Genomic DNA, 26,634 nt, shown 5'->3' with positions numbered 1-26,634 from the left:
TTTGTGCATGAATATTCTTTATTGCAATAGTCTTTGCTTCTCTACAAGAGAATGGCAAAAGTGATACAGACCCCACAATGCATCATTATGCTTAATTCCTCATGTGATGACAATTCCTCATAGTTTTTCCATGGCAGCAGCTTTTGACTAGTAGCAAAGTGAACCAGTCACCTTAAAGTGAAGGATATTATGCTTCTCCTAAATCTACTACTGTGTCCAGCTTGCTTCCACAGAGGTGCTCACAGAAAACAACAAATCAACAAAAAATGACAATGCAAAAAACTTCAAATAAAATGCAGAAAAAGCTATTTTATGGCTGCCTTATTTTCCCTTTAAATTGTACTTGTACAGAACAAGGAAAAGAAACAATTGAACATCTCTAGTACTGGGGGTAAAAGAAAATTGACTTTTCATTGGTACCATTTCATTTAAAGTACAGATGGGCTCTGCTGGACTTGGGGCACACTGGACTTAGGGTATTAACCCCCTATTCCTTGCTCATCAGACTTACCAAGGCAACTTTGGGCAAGATACCATTTATGCTACATCTCTGAAATGGTGATAGGGTTTTCCTGCCTCATAGGCAAGACTGAAATTAATCTCTAAAAGCTGAAACATCAGGAGTTTTATATTAAATATTAGAATTAATATAAAGTATTGAAGTTGGAGGGAGACGACCCACCTTGCATTGGTCAGCCATCGACTCCACTTTTTCATCAATCAGGCACTTTTTATAACAGTGTTAATTCACTTCACGCATATTGCAAAATCTGAGCTCACAACAGGTCAGAGATAACATACCAACCCCTCCTTATGTTTCCAATACCAAGATTTGTGTTCTCAAAATTATTCTTGCTTTCCCAAAACAGCCAAAGATAGAACATCCACTTGTTATGAGAAAGCTGCCTGAGAACTCTGATGTGCAAGGCTCTCAAGGCCTTCATGTTTGTCACCTTTACTTGTAATTAAAAATAACCTGAGAACCTCTGCTGTTTACAGAAGCAGGCTGTGAGAACCTGCTCCTCACAGCTGCCTTCTAGGCCATCTCTGAAAAAATCTCCAACAATAAAGACTTTTAAACAGGTAAAATGTAAAAGAAAACCCCCTCCACTAAAAAATTCTGAGCTATTAACTAAACCATATAAAAAAATCCCTCCAGAAAAAAAGTATTAATCCATTTAATTACTTCCTTAACTTGTGAAGTTTACTTATTATTTCCTGCCCTCCAGAGTATACATGCAATTTTATACTTCTTTTCAGAACAGTAAACAACTCAAAAAGTTTCCATGATTGAACAAGCAGCAGTCAAACATGAGAGGGGCTTGTTTGTGCCTGGGAGCATGGGAGGCAGAAATAAAAGAAACAATTAAGACATACCAGGTTAAGTAAGGAAGGCACTTATTAAAGGGAAAAAAAGAGCACTTGAAATAATTTATTTCCTCTTCCTCTAGTTCTCACAGGCAGGCAAAGGAGAAGAGAGATTTTCTTGGAAGATGGAATGAGGTCAAGGAGTTAACTCATATGTGCACTCAGCAAGACCTTTCCAAAAATAATGAGAAGTATGAAAGATTTTTTCATGGAGAATAAAGGATTTAAAGTAATCGCAGTGTGATTAAGTGTGATGTAAGCCCTTAAATACAGGAATACAAACCTGAAACAATCCACAGTGCATAAACAGAACATGTTAAAAAAGGATTTCACATGCAAAAGCAAGAAATACAAGTAAGAAAGTCAAGTAGGAATGATATAAAGCCCAAGCTTTAGCTTGAAAAGTTTGGTAAGTTCAAAGCACAGGAGAGGTAAAACAAGATGAAGACAAACAATTTAATGCAAGATCAGGAAACACTGTAGGTTTGGAGGGAAGGGCATTAGTTCTTCCAGACTTGTATTCCCATACAGGTACCTGTGTAATCAGCAGCTCTGCTGATACTGAAGTACTGAAACACTGAAGAAATCCACTGCTCAGTCAGTTACCTCATTACTGAAGTGTGCCAGAAAAATGCAAAAATGTAATATGAAAGCAACTGCAAATGCACGTTCATTTAGAAAAACAGAGCTCCCTCACCTATCCAAAGGAGGCAGAAGCAGGTATCACAGAAGTAGATTCCTGACATCAGAGGAGATGCTGGTCAGACTTAAATTTTACTCAGAATTTCAATGTTGTTATTACTAATTCCTACATCATAGAATTTTTTTATAGAGAGGACAAAGTTGTGTAGCACAAGAATAAAAAGCAACTAATTCACATTATATTTAGGTAACAAATTTTCTGGTGAGATAATTGATTGGCTTTTTCCTATAGTTTCACCATGCCTACTGCAGAGCCCAGGAAACAACAAGTATAAAATGCAACAGTAACTATGACCAGCCTTCAACACTGGGAAGGGTTAACCAATACCCCAATATAAGTGCTCTTACACAAAAAATAAATAATTTACAGGTACTTTGTGGACAAGCCCTTATTCATATTTCATAGACAACACAAAACCAACATACATACACAGTACAGAAGACTCAATCCCAAAATTTTGTAGTAAGAACACTTGTAGGTTTGTAAGGTTTTCTAGCTTGCATGCACTATGAAGCTTATAAAAAAAACCCACAAACAGTAATTCACTGAAATGAAGTTTTTCTTAAAGAAGGCATCAAACTGCACAGACCATGATGTGTGGCAAATTATAAACTAATCTCACTTGTGTGTGCATTTTCTTTAACACGCATATTGTTGATTGGCAAGTACTAGACTCGTACCTATGAAAATAAAGGGCTAACTCTTAAATCTATGCTATTAACAGTAAACCTACAATATCCATTTGTATATAAAAATAATTTTGAAGTACACCAGTAAAACAAAACACACACTTCTACAGTTAAGAAAACAATAAAAAAATAAATCAAAACTTCCCCTAACGATAGCTCATAAGCTCAGCCCTGTGTACAATAGAAAATAAATTAAAAGGTGAATTATTGTGATTACTATTCTCTTCAAAGAGAGACAACAGAGACAAAACTGGATTATATTAGCTGTCCAGAAACATACATACTACATTTGAATTCTAGTCAGAAACTTTGTGAGTGACTTCTCATCTATTTAAATAAAACAGATGCCAAATGAATTATATTTACTATGACTTTCTGCATATATTGTAGCTTTCACATAATTTGTTTTTCTAAAGGTTAATAAAGTTTAGCAGCAGGCAGAGTTTACGGCTGGCAGAATGAGGATTGTAAAATTATCTTAACCTCACTGGAAAGACCAACTTCATTTAGTGAAAAGAATGCAAAGGAATGTAAGAGTTGATAAATATTACAGGGAAAGAAGTGTATCAATCCCCTTGACTTGGTCAAATGCACTCTTACACCAAATTTGAAATTGGAATGCTTTATTATATCTTACCATAATACTTGGGCTGCAACATGAAAATGGACAGCCATGGCAGGCCATCTGTCTCCCTCAAGGTGTATCTGTCCATCAAATTCTCACTTCTCTACCTCATCCAGGACACAATCATGCAGCAGCTGGGAATTTAAAACCCAAAACTCTTCCATGCAATAAATTCTCCTGATTTGGCAACAGTGGGTTTATATGTGTTGAGAAGCTTTGCTGACACCCCAGAGAAGTGTCAGCACTGGAACAGTGCAGTTATGTCAGCACAGCTCTTCTCTTGTTCATCCATTTGTGCTCAGCTGGCTGTTACTCCATGCTCTATTCCATAAGATATTTAACATGGCAGATGCAAGCTACCAAATAAATAAGAAAAATTTAAGGCACATTTTGTGTCTGTGCTTTGACTACAAGCTCCTTTGAACAGCAATTCTTCTTAAGTGTCTGAAAAACATTTTGTATATCTCTAATACTTTCATCAACTAGTATTTTTGACAGAAGGCCATCCTGTGAGATTTTTTAATTCTCAGTATGTCCTTTCTGACTATGTATTTCTATTAATTCTAATTAATTCTAATTAATTTGTGTCTAAGTTGAAAGAAACACACACCAAGATGCATCTAAGGGACACAATAACAAAAAAACCATGACCATGTAAGAACAATGATTTGTAAGGTGATTAGTATTTTTAAAGTGCTGTTGTTAAATATATAAAATGAAAGAGATGGCAAGTGATTCAAAAGAAAGTTGACTATAAAAGAAAGAGAGATAAAGGGACTTAGTCTTCCTAAATTCATGATGAAAAAGACAGACTGGTAGCACATTGTCTCCTCCTGTCACTGAAGAAAGAAAACTAATCTGTATCCTAATCCTCTTAACTTCATCAGAAGACCACACAGACTGACATAATACATATTCCAATCACATTAGCTGATGCTGTTATTATTTACCCCAATACTGAAATTGAAGAATTTTGATTTGATGATATAAATTTAAGAACTTCTATGTCTCTTTATACCACGATCAGAGAGACGGCCACAGGCCACTAAAAATGATGTATTTGACCACAGATTAAGCAAATAACAGTTTCTTACACCAATGTTTCCATCTCACCCCATTCAAGCTTAAAAGCCCATTTCCTCCTAGCATGAGCATGAGTGTTGACTGCACAAACTCAATCTCAGTTTTGTGACTTGCAAGCAATACTACAAAAAGAGAAACACTAGGATTTCAATAAAATTTCAATTATTAAAATAAATATCAAGTTCTGTGATGACCTAAAAAATAACTTAAACAAACCCCAACATTTTTATTTAAAATATAAAAGAGTGAAAACATACTGTATTCTAAACCTTCCACCTTTGAATTCACGATTTGGTCAACCAGTTGGTGATTAGTACAGTATTACATTTAAATTACCCCACCTAGACAATTAACAAAGAACCACTAATTTCAGATCAGTCACATGGTCAATATTATTAAAATGCCCAAACCAGTCTTCTACCGTGTCTCACTTGAGTGCAGCTTCTCAGCAGTTTGCCAGGAGCTGCTGTCCTTCATTGCTGATAAAACCATCTGGCAATGGCCTACAACACCGTTTGTGATGAATTCAAGTGCTCTGAAGAAAGGGCTCATGAAAGTGTGCACTTATAGCAATCTGCAAGCAGACAATATGCCTTCAGCTCCTTTGGTTTAAATAACATTCCCTTTGGAAAGTGAATCAGTTGAAGACTGTATGATGAAATAGTAAGTCAAAGTCTAGACAAGGCATGAACCACTGTTTATACAGTTTGTGACAACGTCCTTGATTTTCTTTCTTCCACACTTTTTTTCCAAAGACCAAGCAGTGAAGGCAGTTTGATTTTGTCCATATTCTTACTGTAAACATTAAGAAATATACCAAGGACAACCAGTAAGCCTGACCACACGTACCTAAACGGGAGGCAGAGGAGAGGGAAAAAGTTACCATTAGCACTTCATCTTTAGCAATTACATATCAATATTTGTGGATCAAACAAACCTCACATTAAGAAGAGAAGAGTTAAGTAAAAATCCCCCAAAAACCAGTGGGCTCTGAGATAGAATTTCCCTGAATATTTATTATTACTATCCTTCCACCTTTCTTTATTCCTGTCCTGGCTGGAGAGCTTATTGAAATGCATATATAAATTAAATAATAACTAAATAGTATCTGTTCTTTCTCATATGAATAAAATAATCCTGAGGGGTTTTAGTATGTTTTTCCTTCCTATGATTATGGGAGCTATACTGGTCCAAAACATTTTCTCACTCAGTGCCTTATATCCATTCTTCCCAATGTAGGCACATTTTTTTTCAGCTCTCCATTCTTTTAACCCTCAATATTTTTAGCTGTAGTAAATTCCATTTGGGATTTGCATGCAAGCTTTTTTCTTAAAGCAATTTGTATATAGAAATAAAATAGAATTTTATGTTCTTTCAAAACTGAAGCAATTAAAATCAAAGTAGCAACTTTGCTGCATTTACTCAAACATTTGGCACTATAATACATCAAGATAATACAGTTATTTAAAAGGGCTAGCTAAGAATTCAAATTTGAGCTTATAAAAGCAGGAGCAATACCATAATGGAGAAAATCCCTTCCTTTACACAAGTTTTCCAACACAGAGAAAGTACCCAAACAATTTATAATGTATCATAAGCACTAGATATTATGACTAATTTTATTTGCTGTCTTCCAGACCTTTAGAAAAATGTAAACTCTTTTCTCTAGCATGATTAGAATTAACAAGCCAGTCAATATTTACAATAGATTGCCAACATTTGTAGAAGATATAAAAAGATATTAACCCCTGAATATGATTAGTAAGTGTTGTTATATTTTCATGATGAACATAATTTTTTACAAAATACTTTGCAAACCACTAAAAACTGTAAGTACTTACTGTAACGTGAATGGCTTTGCAAAGAACAAAAAAGAAAGCACAATGGACATTGCTTTTCTTCCTGTTGTTACTAGAGAGGAAAACAAGTATTAACCTCTTTAAGAATTCAGTTACAACAAAAGAACATAACAAAGGCTTAGCAGGTCATAAAATAATTGTCTCACTAAAATGATGATCACACCCTTGGTGCAAACACAGACTGCACTGCAATGCAAAACAGCACTGGAACCATGTGATTTTTGGAAACAAATACACTGTGTCAGTAGTGCCATCTCAAGTCACACTACTCACAGCAAGGAAATTTCCAGAACAAGACCTACTATTTAATAACTTCATGGTAATCAATCCACAGTCTCTGAGAGCAACATGCAAATAACTGATATAAACTCATCTGTTAAAGCTTGGATGTAGACCAAAGGTCAAATATCTTGCTGTTTACACCTCATGTTATTACAACTGCATGGTGTTTTGGGCTCTATTTTTGAGTGGAATGGGATTATCCTCTCATCATTCTTTTGAAGTTACTGAAAATTTCCGTAACAGTAGAATTACAAATTTGCATAGAAGCTAAAGAGACCAAGAATGTCTGACTACAGTGACTGCATTAGGAAGTTTCCCTCAAAACCACTAAGAGACATTCTTCTACACCTGATCCATTCACTAAAAAGAATCAAGTAGTAAGAAGAGTGGAGAACACAATCCTGTTTCCAAAATAGAGATAAACTCTTTGTTGCTCTGAAATTAACTATAGCTCCAACAATTTTTTTAACAATTTCAATGCTACCTGCAATGAACAAGGATAAAGCATTACTAGCGAACTGTGTACCAGGAAACCTATGTAGTTTATCACTGAAGCAAAATCAATAAATGAGTGAAAGTTGTAGAAGATGTTTAAAAACAAAGTAAGAAAGCACACAAGTTTAGCTATGGAAGCTAAGGAGCTGAGAAGGTGTTATTTTATAGAATGGCACAGGGTTCTCACTTGAGAAAGACCCTTGCACAGGGCGCAGTAGGTCTGCACCTAAAGAATATTATTACTTTAATATCAGAAAATATTTTGCTTACCATGAAGTTCCTTTAACTATATCATACTGCAAAGTCCTATTTGTGTAACCACATCCAAATTAGTCTTACTGCAACACACTGGCAAAGGGATCCAATGACTACTGATGCCTTTCCACAGTGCTTTAGCTAGAAAAGCAAGTTTCATTCTTCCCAACTCTACCCCAAAAACAAATATTCACTTAAGAGTGTTTTATAGTAGAAGAAACAGCCTTCAGTACTGCTACATCTGCCCCAACTTCAACTTTTTAGTAATAATTTTCCTTTTACATTTTAAGAAATTTATGCACATCAAATAAAATGATTTTCTATTACATGAAAAATTAAAGAAGAATGAAAAAGAAAATTGAGTTTTAATTAGAAAACAGTTTACAAATGAATAATTTAAAAAATGGTTAAATTACTTCAGTTTTTCTAATTACAATTATTTCTGTTCTTTCAAATCAGTTATTAATTAAAATATTTATGTAACCATTTCCTTCTAAATTAAGTGCCTTTTCTTCTTTTTCCCAATTAAGTCTGATAATTTCTCATTCTGCTAATAGAAATACAATTTTCATTAAACTCTTTCACCCCACTCCCCTCAAGAAGGAGGAGGGTGGATGGGGGAGCTGGGAGGGACAGTAATGAATGTGGTGTTCTTCCAAGGAACAATAAACATTTTCATATTGCTACAGGCAAGACAGAAAGGGCTCAAGTGGTAGAATTGTCAAGGTCAGGCATAAGAAAACTGGGGAAAGGTTTACTATTCTACAGCATTTTTAAACTTTTTTTAGTACAGTCAGACTTTTTTTTTTAAGAGGTATTTTAATACATGAAACAACCCTCTCCTCTGGGTCAATTTCTAGTGAAGAGAGCTACTGAACTTGGTTAAAAGCAAATACAAAACAGACAAGCTGCATAGGCAATAACTGATAGGAAATCAGAGCATGTAACCCTCAGGTCAGAGAACAATGATGAATTTTCCCTTCCACTACTGTGAATGAAGTAGAGCATCACCTGACAGAAACCAGGGTGTCTTTTAGGAGAAGAAGAAAGGCAAGTAGCTACATGACATCTTGCTACACCTTCCCCCCACCAGGCCCTTGGGACTAATGTTTGTAGTTTCACATGCTTAGAAACAATGTTACTGCCTACTATGCCTTCTAGAACATCCTTACTTTTCCTTTAGTATTTTAATTGACACATGTCTTTTCCTTTTTGTATTTTCCTATGAAAGCAGGCTGAGAGGCTTGGGATTGTTCAGCCTGGAGAAGAGAAGGCTCTGGGAAGACCCTATAGCACCCACAGTACCTGAAGGGGGCCTACATGAGAGCTGGAAAGGGACTCTTCACAAGGGCATGCAGTGACAGGACAAGGGGGAGCACCTTTAAACTGAAAGAGGGCTGCTTTAGATGAGATATCAGAAAGAAACTCTTTACTGGCAGAGTGGTAAGACACAGATTGTCCAGAGAAGCCGTGTCTGCCTTATCCCCAGAAGGGTTCAAGGCCAAGCTGGATGGTGCTTTTGAGCAAACTGGTCTAGTGGAAAGTGTCCCTGCCCATAGCAGGGCAGCTGGAACTAGATGGTCATTGAAGTTCCTTCCAACCCAAATGATTCTGTGATTCAATTTCAACTTCTCCATTCAGAACAGTGTCTGGTTCTGCACTAAAACATAGCACAGACTATACGGACAAGTTCACTTAACAGGCTCTTCAGGGTTGAAACTGTGGCACAAAAAGAATCAGGAAGATCTCAAACACATTCTACCATGTGAAGATCCATGCTACACAAATCAGTCAGCACAAAGAACAGAAAAAAAGCCAGAGTAAGAAACATTCTCAAAAGCTCTGCCCTAAATAATAGAATAGGATTACTTTGTTTTTATACAAAGGCAGTAAAAATATAATTTGCTCATACCTGTTACAGCGAGAAGGGCACCAAAGATTTTAATCAAAGCTAGAACAAAGGATATGCCAAAATATCCAGTCAGGGAGAAAAGGAATGCATAACCATAAGTCTGAACTGGATGCTGCAACAATAAAAAAGCCGGTTAGGAAAATGTAAAACAAACCCTGAGGTATTGCAAAATGACATAAAACTACAGGCTTTAATCAACTGCTTGAGCAATAATAAGCTGTTCAACAATGCATTCATGCAAAAATACTTATTTAATTTTAGTTAAATAATGGAAAAATAATAATGAAATTATAAGCTCATAAGTCTGGTCCTGTGATTTTGTTGCTTTTTAAAACATTACCCTATCTAACACATCAAAGACTGGAAAAACTTGCTTACTGTATGAATTATACAAGTTAACCTGTTTACATGATGAAAATAGAACTTTAGAGATAGAAGTAAGATTTTCTGAATCATAGAGAGCAAGGTTTTCCAATGAGGTTCTTCATAGAAAAGGTAAATATTTACACTTACCTTTGAGCAAAATGTTACTGCAGGGCTTAATCCACTAGTGCATGTTAATCCAAATAAAATATACACAAAACCTATTGAATAGGAATACAAAACCTAGAATAGTGTAAGAGAAAATAATTACTAGGTGATACTTTTCAAAAGGACAAAATTAAATGCTTTCAGATGCTTGGCCCTATTAATATGCTCAGAAACTCAGAGCTGAATTTGAAGGGTTTGATGATATTTTTACTAGCATTTATATAATGGTTGATGTACAGTGAAAAGTCAACATTAAGTGTTAGACACATTCTTCCTACCCACAACAACATAAAAAGTTTGGAAAGCTAGCCAGTTAATAATGTCCTGAGGTCAGTGTCAAATGTGGTAAATCCTTCAGGTTCAGGATTTCACAGCCTAAATAAAACTTCCCACAACTATGCAATTTAATAGTCTGAAGAACATGTTAAACTTATTTCATTTTCTGCTACTTATCCAGCACAGTAAACACCTGCATTACATTAAATGTGCAAAGGGTAGCACAGAACCACCAGAAGCATCACGTAAGTTTCATCTGAGTCACTTCATTTCACATGCATGGCACACACGCATGGTTATAACATGCAGGATTTTTAAATACGACCAGTTTTGGCCTAGTTGAGTGCTCAGAACACTCAGGAAACAGGTAAGCCCTTTATTTGTCTGCACCCTTACTCAATTAATAGGTGCACCGAGCAACAAAACAATCTTCATCTAGCCTTTCCCACACTAAGCCCGAAGTAGAAACTGGAACTGTCCGTCCGTCTGTCCATCCATCCATCCATCCATCCATCCATCCATCCATCCATCCATGCAGCAGGAGTCGTTCAGCTGTTTGGGCAACATTTAGTAGTCTTTTCTTGTCAACAGAACTATTCTACACATACTGGCTAGCACATGCTGATCTACTATGCTTTCAAAACTCAGTGTCTTGTTATATCTCAGTTATTGAGAAAAAACTATTAAAAATTGTTAGCAACTCCTTGAGACAACAGACCACTTATCACTGCTCTATAATAAAGAAGGATGCATACATGTTTAAAGAGCAGACCTGCTTTCAAACATTTAAAAGCCAATGACCTAATCCTCAGAGCTTTTACTTTACACTGTTTATACACACAGAAGTCAGTCCCCAGTTCTTCGCTTGCCTCTGCATCCAGCTGGTCTCCCTAAGTTCCTAAAGGCTTCACTTTTCACAGCCAGGAATAAGCACCACATTGCTATTTCCTTGTTAGGCAGTGTAATATATGTCACTTCTATAAAATGACATGTAAGGCAAAAATTAGGTAACACCTTGCAGAACAGTGATTATTATTTCAGCCACAAAACATCTTTTCTCTTTTCACAACTGCTTAAATCTAGGGCAATTTCCAAATTTGACAGAGTAAGAGAGACCCTGTGGATGACATGTACCTTTATTGTTCAATTTTATTTCCAGATCACTGTCCATTAAACGTGATCTCCAATTCCAATTCAATTTTTACCCAGAGTCTCAAGTATAAAAAATGACTTCCAAAATTCTGCTTGTACTTCTGCACGGAATTCTCTGAACAAAATCCTGAAGTAGAATGTCCAAACCACGAAAAAAACCTTTAGATCCTAAACCACTACACTCATTCCCGACAAGTAGTACGAGTATACCATATGAAGACCAACATTGTCAGACTAATGCAGAACAAAAAGCAAAGTCCTGGAGACAGCAGGAGTTTTGTAGGTAAGGCAGCAAAGACTGTCAAATGCAAAGTGGGCAAGAAAAAAGCTACAGATTGCACTTTGGTTTTGGATTTTGGAAATGACAGCCAAAGAAGGCTGCATCAGGTCACATAGCCAAATCTCTGTTCCCCGCAGACCTCAACAGTGAACACTAAGTACAAGAATAAAAACAGGAATATAGCGGTACTTTTAGGTATACAATCTTCCACTTTCCAGAAACCTGTATGTAGCTGAAACCTCTCAAGCCATCCTAAATCACTTCTAGCCTTATATGAAGATACTTTCTAACTTTTTCTCCATTTCTGAAGCTATTCTCATGAAAAATTAGATTTTTCTTTTTAAATATCAAATACATGCCAAATATAGAAAACAAATTTCAGTAACTTTTTACTTGTAGCATATTCATATCATGCCTTTTATAGTAAAAGATTTACTTATATTTACTCAACTTCAGAGAGAAATATGCAAAATTCAAACAAGTCTTGTCTGAAAAGAAAAATAACTTCAGACCATATGAAGAGATAATCTGCATTTCAGGTAAGTATATTAAAAAAACGGAGCAAGACATTGTCAAAATTGTATTTCACTGAATCAGGAATAAAAAAATTCACCCAGAGTTTAACAGATTTCAAAAGATTTTTAAAAACCTGCCTCCCAGGTGCTAGCACACTCTGGAATATAAAGTATAGCAAGTAAAGTAAAGCAACATGCTCCATGTAACACATGCCCAGCTACACCAGAGGAACAGTGTGTATTTCTCAGAGATGAAGTGCATGATCATACAAAAAGCACTACATTGATCTCAGGCCTGCAGGGTAGACAAAGGAATTGTTGCTAGAAATGAGTGTTTCTGTAGCTATATTGTATTTGTATTTGAAGTTGCACTCAGAAAGCAGCACCCTTGAAAGATTGAAAATGAAACAGGAAAATCAGCAGAACTCCTCAGACAAACAGAAAACCCCAAGAACAGTACACCAAGAGCTTTTCCCTCCAGAAGCAAGAGAAAAGCACATTAAATCCCATGCTTTGTTAATGGATGCCTTGCCCATGATAAAACATGTTCTTTTAAAATTGCAAATGTGGTATTTACCATTTCTGAATTAGAACCATTGTGCAACTTCATAGCTTTTTCCTGTACATTTCCTATAACTGCATCTGCACAGAGGGCAAGGGATATTAGGATCACACCTATTAAAACAAACAAACAAAAAACACTCTTCAGAATATTCATTGCAGAATGGTGGCAAAAAGTCCAAGGAATAGAGCAATAATAACCAGCCCTCCCCTATAGAAGTCAGCAAAAATATTTCATGACACCAGCACAAGGAAGTTCCCACCTCCACTCTGTCTCCACCAATTAACCCCTGAGCACTGTGTGTCTCTAAGCTTGATGGGAACATCTGGACATTGCTATAAAGAAGCCAGCTGTAGCTTTTGTAGTAACAAGAGTGACAAAGAGTATCATCTGCAGTTAGTTAATGATGATATATAACCAGAGAAAATGAAAATACTCTTTTTCAGTAGTTAATTCCACTTTTTTTTTTTTCCCTGACAAAGGCAAATAGAAATGTTAGATGTGATGGTAAAAAAATGCAAGAGGATTGGAAAGTAGAGATCTTTAATTACTGAAACACTAATTTAAAAGAAAAACTACTGTTCAGGTACAAGCTCCATGGTTTTAGGTTACCATTTATGCTGACAAGGAAGTCACTATATAGTCACTACTGCAATGAGCTTTCCAATAACAAAAAACCTGATAACTCTAGTCATGTCAATCACAGCTCATTTCCCAACCCACAAACTTTCATGACTGTTCTATTTAATGATGAACACAGGTTGAAATATCACTTTTCCTAAGTATACAACATTACAGAAGATACTAATCATCAAAATGCAAATCAAAACCCGCTCTAGTCTTGGTTCCTTAAAAGATCATGTCAGGGAAGAAACTAGAAGACTAGAAACAAGCAGTGTTTTATTTTCTTAATCCTATGTTCTTACAGTCAGAGGTGGAAGATTTTCACATTTTTAAGGCCCATGAAGCTTAAGGTGGTATTTTCTCGGAAAGAACTTTAAATCAATGTTTTTAGTTTGGGAACCATTTCCTTTCCAAGGCCAGACTTTCCAGGTCTCTTCATCATTCAAGATTATCAGGCAATGGACAAGGTATAACTCAATGGAAAAGACATGATAACATGAATAATATTGGTAATGCTAAAAATATAGGAATCTCATCTGCATGGATTCAGCTCTGGTCCAAAGATATAATAACGGCTCCAGTTCAGCAATTCCACTCTGTAAAGTGAGGGATGAATGTCCCTCCATGGGCATTCTTCATCATGATTCATGTTCTGGCCATGCTTAATGGCCTAGGCACACCACTGGACAAATGCATTATTAGCACTGGACTGAGATGAAAAGGTTACCTGGAACTTGAAGCACCAGTGCACATGGAGAGGAGAAACGTGGGGAACAAGAGAAATGTTAATCTTATGTCCATTGCACATTTTAGAGTGTGAGGAGAATTGTTCCAGTCATTGTGGCAGTGCTGAACAGAAGCAGCAGCAGCAAAGTCATGGATAAGACCACCTGTGTTTTATTGGATGTAAAGCATGAGTAAAAACAATTGGAAAAACTGGACCCAAATTAGTTCTGAAAGAAATCTGCATAGAAACAGTTCCATACAAATCACTGGAATGAACTCAGGAATTCAGTTACCCTTTGTCATTTGACAAGGAAATTCAATGAAGTTTTTCATTCCAAGCAGTTCAAAATCCTTGCTTTGCTTCTGACTTAGATAGTATTAAAAGGTTAAAATGTGAGAACTCCACCTAAAAACTACAGCAAATCTGACAGCGATCATCCGTTAATATAAAGCAAACGGTTCTGAAATGGAAAAATACTTAAACATTTAACTGGGAAAGACAACTTATCTTTTTAAGTTTTAAAATGTTCCAACCAAATTTATCATATTTATTTTAATATATATGTACTGGGGTAAGTCTTTCTTAAGAATATATGAGACATTTCAACCAGAGGCCACAGAGTTCTGCTAGAGCAAAGCTACAATGAAACTGCATTTTCAGTAGGATACCTGAAGGCACTCCAGCAAGAACTCAGAACTTCAATGGAATGCTTATTGTAGGAAAAACCAAGCATTTTTTTAAACTCTAAATTGTGTTTTTACCTGTCAAGTTGAAGTTTGGTGCAACTGTGCTGTCAGCTAAAGTAAACCATATTAATCCAAGGCTCATACACAAGGCAGCAGACACATCTACAATATTGTAACGTTTTCCTACAAAATACAAACAGCAAGAATGCACTGTTAGCACTCAGAATTTCATGTTTATCCTGTTTAACAGACTAGAAGACTAAGGAAACATTGTTCCAATGTCATTCTTCTATTTAGACAGGAGACTCAATGTTCTGGTCTTTCACAACCAGACTTAGTTTCTTCTACAACAGAAATTCCTACCACAGGGGAAATACCTGATTCTTGTGATCAGCTTTGGTTTGAGTTCACAGTTGCAGCACTGACACAAAGCACTTCCTCCCTGACAAAGCATTCCCCTAGCAACTTCAGGACAGCTTAGATGTTTCTTAATACTTTTCCCTCACACAAGACATTTCAGCTGCCTTTACTAATCGGAAAGAAGTCAGTTCCAAACACTGACAGACAACTTTGGTACTCTGAGAACTCTACATTGTCTTATAGTTTGGGAGAGACAGGTTGTGGAGGGGAATGGAAAAAGAAAGTAAGGGCATGATAAAGCAGGAGTTAGTATATCTTGTTTAAAATAATGTATTCTTTGCTCAGAAGCTGAACTTTGAACATAAGCTTCAAGAGAAGTTTGTTGAACTGAATTTTTGTAACAACAATATTAAAAAGAAATAGCTTCTGAGACTACAACACTACTACAACACAATAAAAAGTTTCATAAAGCTTTAGGGAAATACCAGTCACTTTGCATTAAAATGATAAAATTACTCCAAATAAAAGGTAAATACTGTGTAGGCATGTACGTATGTAAACTTGAAAACTCCTTTGAAAATTCAGTTGTTTTTCAGCCAGAAGATCAGGATTACCAACAGAAACAGAAACACAGCATTCTAGACTTTGTTCCATTATACTTGTCCATGCGGAGTGTTACTGACTAAACATTTGTGTATTGAACACAAACTTTATTATTATAATATGCTTAACCCTTCTAAATCCAGAAACACTGAAGTATACTTATTCACATAACTACAAACTTTTCCTGTTTTTCTCCATATTCCATTTTCTCTTATTGGAATATGCACTATGACTTTAGGACTAGCCAAAGACATGCAAAATCAGGTGTATTTCCGATTAAACATTTAATCAAAATTTAGGAATTAATCTTTTCAAACAAGAGTAGAGATTTTCTTCACAACTCCTGGTTGGATTCTTTTTTCCATTTCAATATTGAAATTGTTTCATTTATTAAGTGATTTAGATTAGAAAACAAACTTACACTTCCTAAAAATTAAGAAAGCTTGTGTAAAAATCAAGTTTTGCAAGTGACCAGTACAATGTTTTTCCCCATACTTTCTGTTGATCTAAATACATTTGTACATTTCCCAGAAGATGCTTCAGAAATTCTCATTTTTCCTCCTATAAGAAAAATTCTACCAGCAGAATATTAAAAAGTACAGGATTCCACCTGTGACTGCCTCTCAAAGAAAGATTTTTTTTTTAAAAAAATCATCGAATAGCAAGACTAACACTTACCTTGTATAAAAACCCCACCTATCATAACTGGAATCAGTTTACAGCACTTGAAGATGACTTGAGTAGGGTAATTCAGATATCCTAAAGAGGTATTTGACAAACCCATAGTTCCCACTGTCAAAAATGCTATTATCATGTAGGTTTTGCCAGGAATTCTACAAAACATAAACATACAGATCTTGGCATTACAGACTCATCTAGAGGAGATTTAGCTTGGAAATTTCAGTTAAAGAAATACTTTTGTAATACAACCTCAACATCTTCCTCACTGAATTTCATTTAATAGAAATTTAAAAATGCACAAAAATCTCTGATTTCATATTTAATTTCTTTCAATTACTGCAAATAAAAAGCAAATACAAGACAATAAAAACTTCATGGCTCATGAAGTATTCAAGAAGTAATTCTTTAACCTGCTTCTGAGAAGGTATGTTATTTACACAAGAATCAAGACAAAGGTTTCAAAGGAAATGTGGCAAATTGGTATACTGAAATAACCTGGATCTTTGTTCTCTCACAGGTCACTGTGACAACTTCTTTGGTGAAGTTTTCATGTGAACCTGGACAATTTTAAAATGAAGAAAGTTGAAAAAAGTACCATTTTTTAATGAAACCCAATGAAACTAAGAGAGCAGTGATTCAGACACCATGAACAGAGGGGCTTGTTGAACATTTTCAATATTTTGTTCACAATCTGATGAAATTACCACCTGACAACAGATGATCCAACAGTTACTTTTGTGCTCACTTTGTGATTTTTTTACAGTTACTGCTGTGCATATGTTCAGCTATTTTTCATGCACTCAGAACCACACTAAGAACATAAGGAGCCGTCATGCTGCAATCCTGTCTTCTCTGTAACTCATTATGTGATGTACATATACTCTGAGCCATGAAAGAAAAATTAAAAATTTTAAAAATATAGATTTCTGCATGTCTACAAGAAGATGTCTGGGTTATAGAAAATAAAATGTAAAATCTATTTCAGATCTACATTTCCAACACGACTTACTTGAAGGCAAATGCTCTGTAAGCATTTCCAACTGGTAATAAAACCCCATAAATACAAGTAATCCAAAAGGTAACTGTGCAATATTATCTGATGCATCTCAAGAAGTCAGGTAACTTGAAATACAAGCTGTCAGTGTTTAAAGTAAAAGGAATAATTTATCAAAGTTATGTTGTTTCGCTAAAAAAGAATTTTATAATCTAAAACCAGTATATGCAAAATCGTCCAAGGCTGACTGCAGGTAAGGAAAACTAGTTATGTTCTACTACAATATGAGGCACCTTTAAAATTCATGTACACCATGACAGCCTGTATTCAAGTTTCCAGAGTGCCTCAATAAACACTTTGCAGAGACTATAGCTGGGTAGGAGGCTGCAGAATGGCTACACTGAGTCAGAAAAGATCCCATTTCCAGTGGGATTCAGAAATCAAAAATTTCCTTCGTCCACTGCAGTGAAAACACAGAACAGTTTTGTGGCAGAGTGGTATGAGTGCTGTCTTAAATGCAAAACACAAGACTTCAGCACATCCTTTGAAGCAAACCCACTCAGCTACACAGTAAGCAGAGAGCTGACCTCTGACATTCTCCAAGATGCACAGCACGTAAGAGGAATCTCTTGGTGAGGAGGTGCCAATATTTGAGGAAAACATATTCACTGACAGATGGCTTCAAGTGCTGTGAAGTGCATTGGCTCTATTCTAGATGTGACAATCCCAAGCAACACATACGTGACTCACTCTCTATCAGCCACATTAAGGACACAATATGTTCTGCAAGTGGGACAGTGACAGCAGAGTCAACAGAACTACTTACAGGCCCGAAATCCAAGAGGGTGCTTCTAAAATATTCTCTAACATCATCCAGCAAATTCACTTCCTTTTATCTACAGAACTGCTAGCAATGCTTTACAGTACTCACATTCAAAAAACACAAGTTAAATTTATGCTAAGTATCAAATACTTCTAATTTCACGGACAGTGTAAAATGCTTGGAAAAACACATACCTTCTTCTTTTGTCCTGAATCAACTGCAATTCTATTAGTCCAAAAATGGAATAAAATCCAAATTGCACTAAAGTGAGGTACCAACCAAAAGGTTTAAAACCTTCCACTGAAAATATCAATTCCTATAAAAACAAAAACCCACCACAGTCATGTACATACACCAAAATATTAAATGGATAAAGAAGAATTAACAGACCTTTTTCCCTTGATGTGCATGCAAATCTAGCCTTTGCAGTTGCTGGTTATTAACTAGATTTATCTGCCACATGTAACTTGTGAAAATATTGAAAAAGACCATTTAAGTTCTCCAAAATGAAAGGAGAAAATTTACTGTTGTTATAAATACAATAAAATTAATGGATCAATTCATTAGGGGAATACATTTGATGCATTACTAATTATCTCATATTACAGACAGCTTCCTGCCTGCCTTTTTTGCTGCTCTTCCATTCATTTACTTCAGCAGACCGTTTTTATTCAGATTTTATAAATATCTCTAGATAAATTTAATACAAATTTTCTCTAACAAACATGCTTACTGATAATTTTCAACTCTTAGAAATGCACACCCAATACTGTGAGTGCCAACATTAAACAGCCCATGTGAGTTCATAAAAATTTGTAGGCTCTAGGAATATTTCAAACCAGAGCAATTTGTTCTGGAAAAATATATACACGTCATAAAGAGTTATGTAGGTGTATCAGTTATAGAAACAAAAGGCTACCTAATATCTACCTTTTGGGGATTCTGCTTTTAATTACTGATCATATTTTCCTAACTCTTTTGAAGTAACTTTATGTTCGCAAACTTCTCAGCTGCTTTTGAAAACTGCATTAGAAACATGATTTTTAATGATCAAGTTTTTTAATCACTGCTTTATTCAGAATACTCCATGAATTCAAAAATAATTTTAAAAAGGGAACAGAAATGTAGCTGCTCAAGATAAGAGAGAAAAGACTAGCAGAATGGTGAATGTTTAACTAAAATGGCATAAACATTATCCTTCTGCTTAAAAAATTACCATAGTACATGTTTCAGCTCTGTCCTGAGAGCAGAGAGAAAAGTAAGATGACTGTAACTGCACAGTACTCATGCAACTTAAGGAGATCTAAAGTTTTCAGCATCAATGAAGACTTTGATGTATCTTGCACACAGAAGTAAAAGATCAAGTTATGAAAGTCCAAGGGATCTAAACTTTACAGGCACATGAACCATAATGGCAACTTAGATTATATATTACTTTCTGCTCTTAAACACTGAAAGGCTGACTTTGCAACAAAGATCTAATTTAAAACATCTATGCATATTAAAATACATACTATATTATTATGCTATTGAAAAAGACAAGGGGTAGGAGGAATTGGCCTAAGACACAAGTTCATAATATTTACCTGTAAATATCCATAGATTAGATAAAACATAAAAACTCCAGAAACACAGATAAAAAATTGAGTAGGTTTGCTAAATTTGCTGAGATTCATGCCAAGAACTACAACATCATCTACTGATTTGATATGGGGAGACATAGCTTGAGATTTGGAGGGTACACTGATGGAAATGTATTTTCTTGATGAAGTGAATTTCAGATCCATGGTTCCTGGCTCGCTGCATTCGGGGCTATTGTTGTCTTCTGCCTGCTTTTCTCCTGTGTGTTCTCTGTCTAAAAGCTGAAAGAAATGCTAAAGTCAGATGGGACACAACATACAGCCTTCAACAACAACAGTAAATGAATGGGACTTTACAGGGGAAATATAAAGGTTTCAGAGTTTTGTTGAATTGTTTTTACTCACAAGTTTTACTTATCTTTTCTGAAGTCCAAAGTTAACATCAGTTAACTTTGTTAACACCAGAGGCAAACAACACTTTATGAAAGCAGTTTTGCTTCATTCCTACACTTGACATAGCAAACAAACCAACCAATCAACCCCAAAAAATCAGCAACAGAAAACCAGCTTGAGTGTCCCAACACCTCCAAGTGGTCCTCTCATACTCACAGAAGTGACTGCTTGGGAGAGAAGTGATCTCCATGACCAGCAGTGAAAGAACTGGCATTGAAGCACTGTGGTTCTGCCCACCTTCCTTCATCTCCTCAGCAAAACACACCAGACTAGCTCACAACATGGGAAGCCTTGCTAAAAATTACAGATTTGAGCCTAGGACCAGCTACAAGCACATTCCATACAAGCATGGAAACCAAAGAAGTTATCTCCTCATCCTCACATGTATTCACTATTTCTTGCACAGTTTTTCAGAAAAGTACATGGAGATTGAAACAAGCAGATTGAGACGCCAGTCTCAAAAATCAGACTGTTTATCTGATCAGGTCTATGATATGGCAATCTCTTTAATTGTGGAGAGCCTGGTTTAAGCATGGCTTAAAGAAAGAGGCCATGAAGGTATTCAGCTAAGGGAAAAAGCAGCCTTTCCCAGGCTTGATCCTGTAAATAATTAGGTTCTCAGCCACCTTTTATATAAAGAACAAGATTCTCAGACCGTTCTGTCCTTGGCTGCTACTGGGAACAGACGGCCAGCCTGGGAATAGATATGAAGGTTTTGAGAACCTTTCATATTATGGTGGGAACACTGATCTTGGTTTCAGTAAACTAACTTCAGGTATTGTAAACAAAAGGAGGAGCTGAAGTTTTCTCTACAGCCTGTCAGGAGCTCAGATTTTGCAATATGCATGAACTTGATTACCACTGTTATAAAAAGTGACTGAGTGAATAAACGGAGTCAGATGCTGAACAAGGAAGTTGGGTCTCTCCCTCCATCTTCAATATTTAATATTTATCATATGTAGCAATTTCCACATGTAACAGAAAACAAAACCAGATGACTGAAGCCTACAGAAGGAATGTAGCGGCTTAGTAGACTGAGATGGAAATAATTCTGTTTTCCAGCTCAGCAGAGAGTAAATATTTGATGGGTTTTTTAAAGATAAAACACACTGGTCAGCCAATTGTCCCAGGATTTTTAAGTGTAGGTCAGCATCAAGTTCTGTGAGCAGACAGTAATTACAGTGTGCCTGTCCCAGCTGTTTAGTGATTTGTTTTTCCCACCTCAAGAATAATTCTTCTCATCACACATACATAAAAAAATGCTTTCCCCATTTTAAATGTCCCAGTACATTGACACTAGATCATGCAAACACTGTAGTCTGCAAAAACACTGGTAAATAGAATATATGATACAATACTAGAAATTTTAAGGTTAGCTGAGAAATTAAGTATTAGTATGAAGCATGCAAGGTGCTTATGGTTTCTTTTTCATATGAGCTACTATCAGGTTAGAACAAGACTCCTACTAGAGTTCTGAAAGACCATCTTGGGGAGTATAACAGGTGTTCAGGGACCATAACAATTATTTGTGCCTAAATTCATAGCTCTTCACTTCAAGATCAGAAGTGAGAGGTAGAAAGTTTACCCCTGCGGATTTTTAACTAATTCCAACATGAAGTGACCATAAAACAAAAGAAAAAAAGTTTTAGACTAATTTTAGTAAAACCAGAAAAGAACTAATGTCAGATAATGAGGCATGAATGAACCTTCACAGACGATATAAGAGAGTTCTGATCACCCTCAGAGAAAGATTGAAAGAACAATGGCAAACAAGGGTTATCAGGATGGAGGAGCAGGTTGCCCATCTTAGGAACTGAAAAAAGATGAAAGCATAACTTGTCTAGCCTAACAAAACCCCTATGAAAAGGAAATAGACCTGCTTTCCATACAAGTATGGAGTATCACTAAGGAGAAAAAACAGTTTTAAGGACAGGAGAATGAGAACAAGTGGGTATGAAGTGATCATGAACAAATTTACACTTTTCAGACTATCTGGTTAGCTCAGGAACTGGCTGGACATTGATTTAGGAGATCCTAAATCACCAGCTTTGGTTTGCTTCTCTTTACCCATATTTTTCTTCACTTCTTAAAAAATTTTATCTCAACCCATAACTTTTGATTTTACTCTTCCTTTCCTCTCACCCCATCCCTCTGGGGGTAGTGAGGAAAGTGAGCAAGTGGCTGTGTAGTGCTGAGCTGCCTCCCAGCATTAAACCACACAATTAACATAAACTTCGATTTCCAACTATTTCTATTAAAAATATTTCCTCAGGAACACCACCAGATTTTACAGTCTCTCCACTTAATTTTTTGCAGATTACTGAGTCTGTCATGAAAGTGGTAAACTGTGGAAAGTGGAAACTGATCACTCCAGACACACCCACAACCATCCATAAAACTGTGACACACGGTAATTGTTTTTCTCTACATCCTTCAAAGAATATTATTTAACAGCTGAAGAAACTGTAAATGTGTGTATGCATTTGAAAGTCTCCACCAAGTAATTTCATTAGCAACAGCGACAGAATTCTTCTGAAATTCACACTGACTTCTCAAACTGCTATTTTTCTAAGCATGAAAACTGTTATTCCTACTCCTCTCACCAAATTTCTCAAGCACCTAATTCATATCTTGAACATAGAGCAAAAATCTGTTTTATGAAGAGTTAAGAGCTGTCCCGATTTGTGTAAAATACCAATTTCCCTCTCTTCTTTCTCCTCCCTTTCGTGAAAGTGTAAACAACAGATTCTTTAGATCAGAGACTTCCTGCTTCTCCCCCTTCAAAAAAAAAGTCCCTTGCAGATCAGTATTTTAACCTAGCACGGAAAATAGTGATTATTACATGAAGGAGAAACGAATGAACGAGTAGAAAAGCAAAATTTCTTCTGCCTCCAGAAAGTTAACAACTTGTACTAAGCATGGAAAAAAAATCATGAAGGAGCTCGAGCCTTGGTTGGCCAAGGTTTTTAACACTGAGGAACATCTGTTAAACCCATCATGTTGGCAGAAACCAGCGTCTTAGTCCGCTCAGAAGAACTGCTCGCCTGAGACACGCAAGGCGAGCTCCACGTTGGCTTTGGCCATGACCCTTCGGAGACAGTGCCAGGAATGCCTGGTGGCAGGACCGCAGCTGGCACCGCAGCAGGGATGCCCCAGGTGACAGGGAAGCCAAATTCCATCTGCGGGAAACCTGAGCAGACACTTCGCTTGGCGCTACCGCGTCCTGCTCCGGAGGCAAACCGGGAAGGGAACCGAGTCCAGCAGGAGCCCTGAGCCTTCCTTCCCTGCTGCCCGCTCTCCTGCGCCAGGTGTGCCCTTCCCGAGCGCCTGGCAGCTGTCCCGGCAGGGCTGGCACAGCCTCTCCAGCCGCCACGGGCCGCCATTCCCCGCCCTTGCCCCGGGAAAGGTAACCCGAACCCTCCCGGCACTCAGTGCCGGCTCCCCCCGCTCCACATCCCGCCCCCGGCGCCCCTCACCATCACCCCCATGGCCCCCCGATGCCGGGCGACGCTTCGCAGGAAGCGACCCCGCCTCCTTCCCGCTCGCCCCCCGTGCCTGAGGGAGGGAGGGAAGGAGCGGGGAGCGGCCCCGCCCCCGCCCCGTACCTGTCCGGCAGGCGAGGAGGGGCACGGCGGCTCCAGCCGGCCGCCCCCGCCAGCGCGTCCCGCCCGCCTGCCGGGATCGCCGCCTCCGCGGGCCCGCGCCGCCGGAAGTGGCGGCCGCCCGGCGCCAGGGGTCGGCGCGAGCAGCGAGCGCATCGACACAGCGCCGCCCGCTCGGTGCTCCGCTACCCGGCCTGGGGCGGGCGGGGACGGCGCCCTCGAGCCCGCCCGCGTTAGGGACCGCCCACCGCGCCTGAGGGGCGGGGCCGGGCCAGGGCTCCGCTCTGCGTTCCCGACTTTTACACAAAAAACCCCAAAACCGGTTCCCCGCTCTCGGTTCCCGTGTTCCTGGCTGCCAGAGAGGGCTTCCCTACTTGTCTCTGGGGGAGATCACAGAATTGTCAGGGTTGGAAGGGACCAATCCAGTCCAACCCCCTTGACAAGGCAGCGTGACCTAGAGCAGGTGACACGGGAACGCATCCAGGAGGGTTTGGAATGTCTCCAGAGAGGGAGACTCCACAACTTCCCTGGGCAGCCTGTTCCAGTGCTCTGCCACCCTCAATGCAGAGAAGTTCTTCCTCGTGTTGAGGTAGAACTTCCTGTGTTTCAGTTTATGGCCACTGCTCCTCGTCCTCTCTCCGGGCGCCACTGAAAAGAGTCTGGCACCATCCTCTTGGCACCTGTCTCTGAGATATTTGTATGCATTAGAGATCCTCTCTCAGTCTTCTTTTCTTCAGACTAAACAAGCCCAGCTCCCTCAGTCTCTCCTCATAAGAGATGCTCCACACCCCAAATCATTGTGTCCTTCCACTGAAACCTCTCCAGGAGCTGCTGATCTCTCCTATACTGAGTAGCCCAGAACTGGGCACAGCGCTCCAGAAGAGGCCTCACCGGGACCGAGCAGAGACGGGGAATCGCCTCCTTCCACCTGTTGCACACCCTTTCTCGGTGCCCCCCAGGGTACCGCTGGTGCTGCTGGCAGGGCAATGACCCCGCTGTGCCCTGCCCTGCCCCGCCAGAGAGCAGCCGGGACGTGGGGAAGGAGCCCGGGGTGGCAGCAGCACCGCGAGGGGCTGAGGAGCTCCGTGCCTGCCCGGGCGCCCTGCAGCTGCCAGGAGGAGGGACAGGGACCCGTGTGGGTGGGGGTGTCCCCTCGCCTCCCAGGTGCACTGCAGTCAGGCATTGCTGTGGGTCCGCAGAGACTGGGGCTGCCTCTGTACTCTGGAAAAGCCTCCCGGAGCAGGAGATTGTATTTCACGCCACGGCGACATCGAGGTTGTTTGGAGTCATGAAAAAGTTGCTATTTTTTTTTTTCTTTCCGAGGTTTGGTTGATGCTCTGCTGTTCTAATGTGAGCAATGAATCACCCACGCAAAGCTGCTGCTTTCATTAAAAAAAAAAAAAAGAAAAAAAAAAGCGTTTAGAGAGAGGTATTCTTGTGATCATTCCACATGAGGCTGCACGAAGGAAATAATAAAAGTATTTAATAATGACAAGTGGAAAGGTAAATGAGAGCAATAACAGCAGAATGCATAGAACCTAATGGCCAAAGGAATCAGACGAAGAATTTAGGAGAAAGGTAGCTAAAGGCATTTCGGGCAAAATGTGCAAATTTGGTGTAACTTGAAAATACATAAAATCCAGTTATTATTCATATCAGTCCATAAAATGGCAGTGCTGTATTTTCCGTAATTATTTGCAGAGGTATTTAACATTACACATAATCACTGCAGGAAAAGAGATATATATTTAGGAAATTCAAGCTTTTATGTTTACTGTGTTTTAAAAGGTTTTTTTAACCTTTTCCAATGTTAGTGTAGTAAATCAGTGTGTATTATAGATAGTAATAACATGTGCTCCAACATTTAACAACGTATTTTTTAAGGGTATTTATTAAGGGACAAACAGCAAAAAGAAAATGTGCAATGGTTACTTAAAAACAAATAAACAAACAAAAATTTGAACCCCCTAAAACCTTTTAGCAACTAGCTGTTTCTGAAAAATGGGATTAGTAGTTATTGAGAAAAATACTTGCAGCCACCCTGTGAAGTTCCAGGGCTTCTTGGTTCAAGTTTCCTCTACCAGATTGAGGGATTTCACATTTAGTAAACAATGTGCTTTTAGCAACAATATGGATAGTGCTTTTAACCATCTCTGTGACAGAAGTAACTTCCCCAATAACTCAAGTAAATATATTCAAGCTTGCATGTGATCAGCAGGGATTTTCTAGTTCATGTCAATAAATTCTCTAGATATGGCAGCTGTAATAAACTTTACTGTTACAGATGTAAGTGGAGTGATTGCACAGGAAGTTCCACCTGAACATGAGGAAGAAGTTATTTTCTGTGTGCGTGGCTGAGTACTGGAACAGATGGCCCAGAGAGGCTGTGGATTCTCCTCCACTGGAGATATTCAGGGTTCTCCTTCACTGGAGATATTCAAAATCCATTTGGACACAATCCTGAGTAGTGTGCTCAAGTGCACCCTGCTTGAACAGAGTGGTTGGACTGGATAACCTCCAGTGGTCCTTTCTAACCTTCCCTGTTCTGTGTTTCTCTGAGTGGGCCTTACTGACTCAGTGGAGGCAGTCAGATAGCAGGAAAAAATCAAACTGCACCTCTGAGTTGGATTGACTAAATAACCCGTAGCTGGGTGGAAGGAACCTGAGTATGTGAGGCTTCTTGATTAGGAAGAATATTGAGAAGAAACACACTGGCAGATGTGATCTGATATTCCCTCATATCTGAGACTTGTTGGTACCCTATTGTATTCTTTGGTTCATAATTCAGAAATGTAGAAATTTGTCTGCTTGATTTTGGGACGTCTCCTGCCTGTTGCTAAAGAGCATATATTTTGCTATTTGCAATGTATTTTTCTATTTCTGTATCTGGATTCCATCATTCCAACTGGAAAGT

At 38.2% G+C, this 26,634-nt stretch overlaps 1 protein-coding gene across 4 annotated transcripts; it reads right to left on the bottom strand.

Moving 5' to 3' along the window:
- Positions 1-23,845, bottom strand: SLC35B3 (solute carrier family 35 member B3). Of its 4 annotated transcripts, none has more exons than XM_064705302.1 (10): positions 23,724-23,845; positions 19,672-19,947; positions 18,280-18,401; positions 16,266-16,420; positions 14,700-14,807; positions 12,603-12,700; positions 9,785-9,877; positions 9,272-9,383; positions 6,310-6,379; positions 1-5,317 (listed from the first exon to the last, which is right to left on the bottom strand). In XM_064705302.1, exons 2-10 carry the CDS (start codon positions 19,870-19,872, stop codon positions 5,167-5,169), a joined length of 1,110 nt encoding a protein of 369 aa, XP_064561372.1. In that variant the 5' UTR covers positions 19,873-19,947; positions 23,724-23,845; the 3' UTR covers positions 1-5,166. The 4 variants fall into 4 exon arrangements, with proteins under 4 accessions (XP_064561372.1, XP_064561371.1, XP_064561374.1 ...); XM_064705301.1 differs by lacking the exon at positions 23,724-23,845 and adding an exon at positions 23,595-23,644; XM_064705304.1 differs by lacking the exon at positions 23,724-23,845 and adding an exon at positions 22,961-22,981.
- Positions 23,846-26,634: the final 2,789 nt, after the last annotated feature.

The sequence above is a fragment of the Zonotrichia leucophrys genome, chromosome 2, assembly GCF_028769735.1.
Source record: "Zonotrichia leucophrys gambelii isolate GWCS_2022_RI chromosome 2, RI_Zleu_2.0, whole genome shotgun sequence".
Classification (NCBI taxonomy): domain Eukaryota; kingdom Metazoa; phylum Chordata; class Aves; order Passeriformes; family Passerellidae; genus Zonotrichia; species Zonotrichia leucophrys.
Note: the sequence above shows the minus strand (reverse complement) of the source record. Positions and strands in the feature narration are given on the sequence as shown.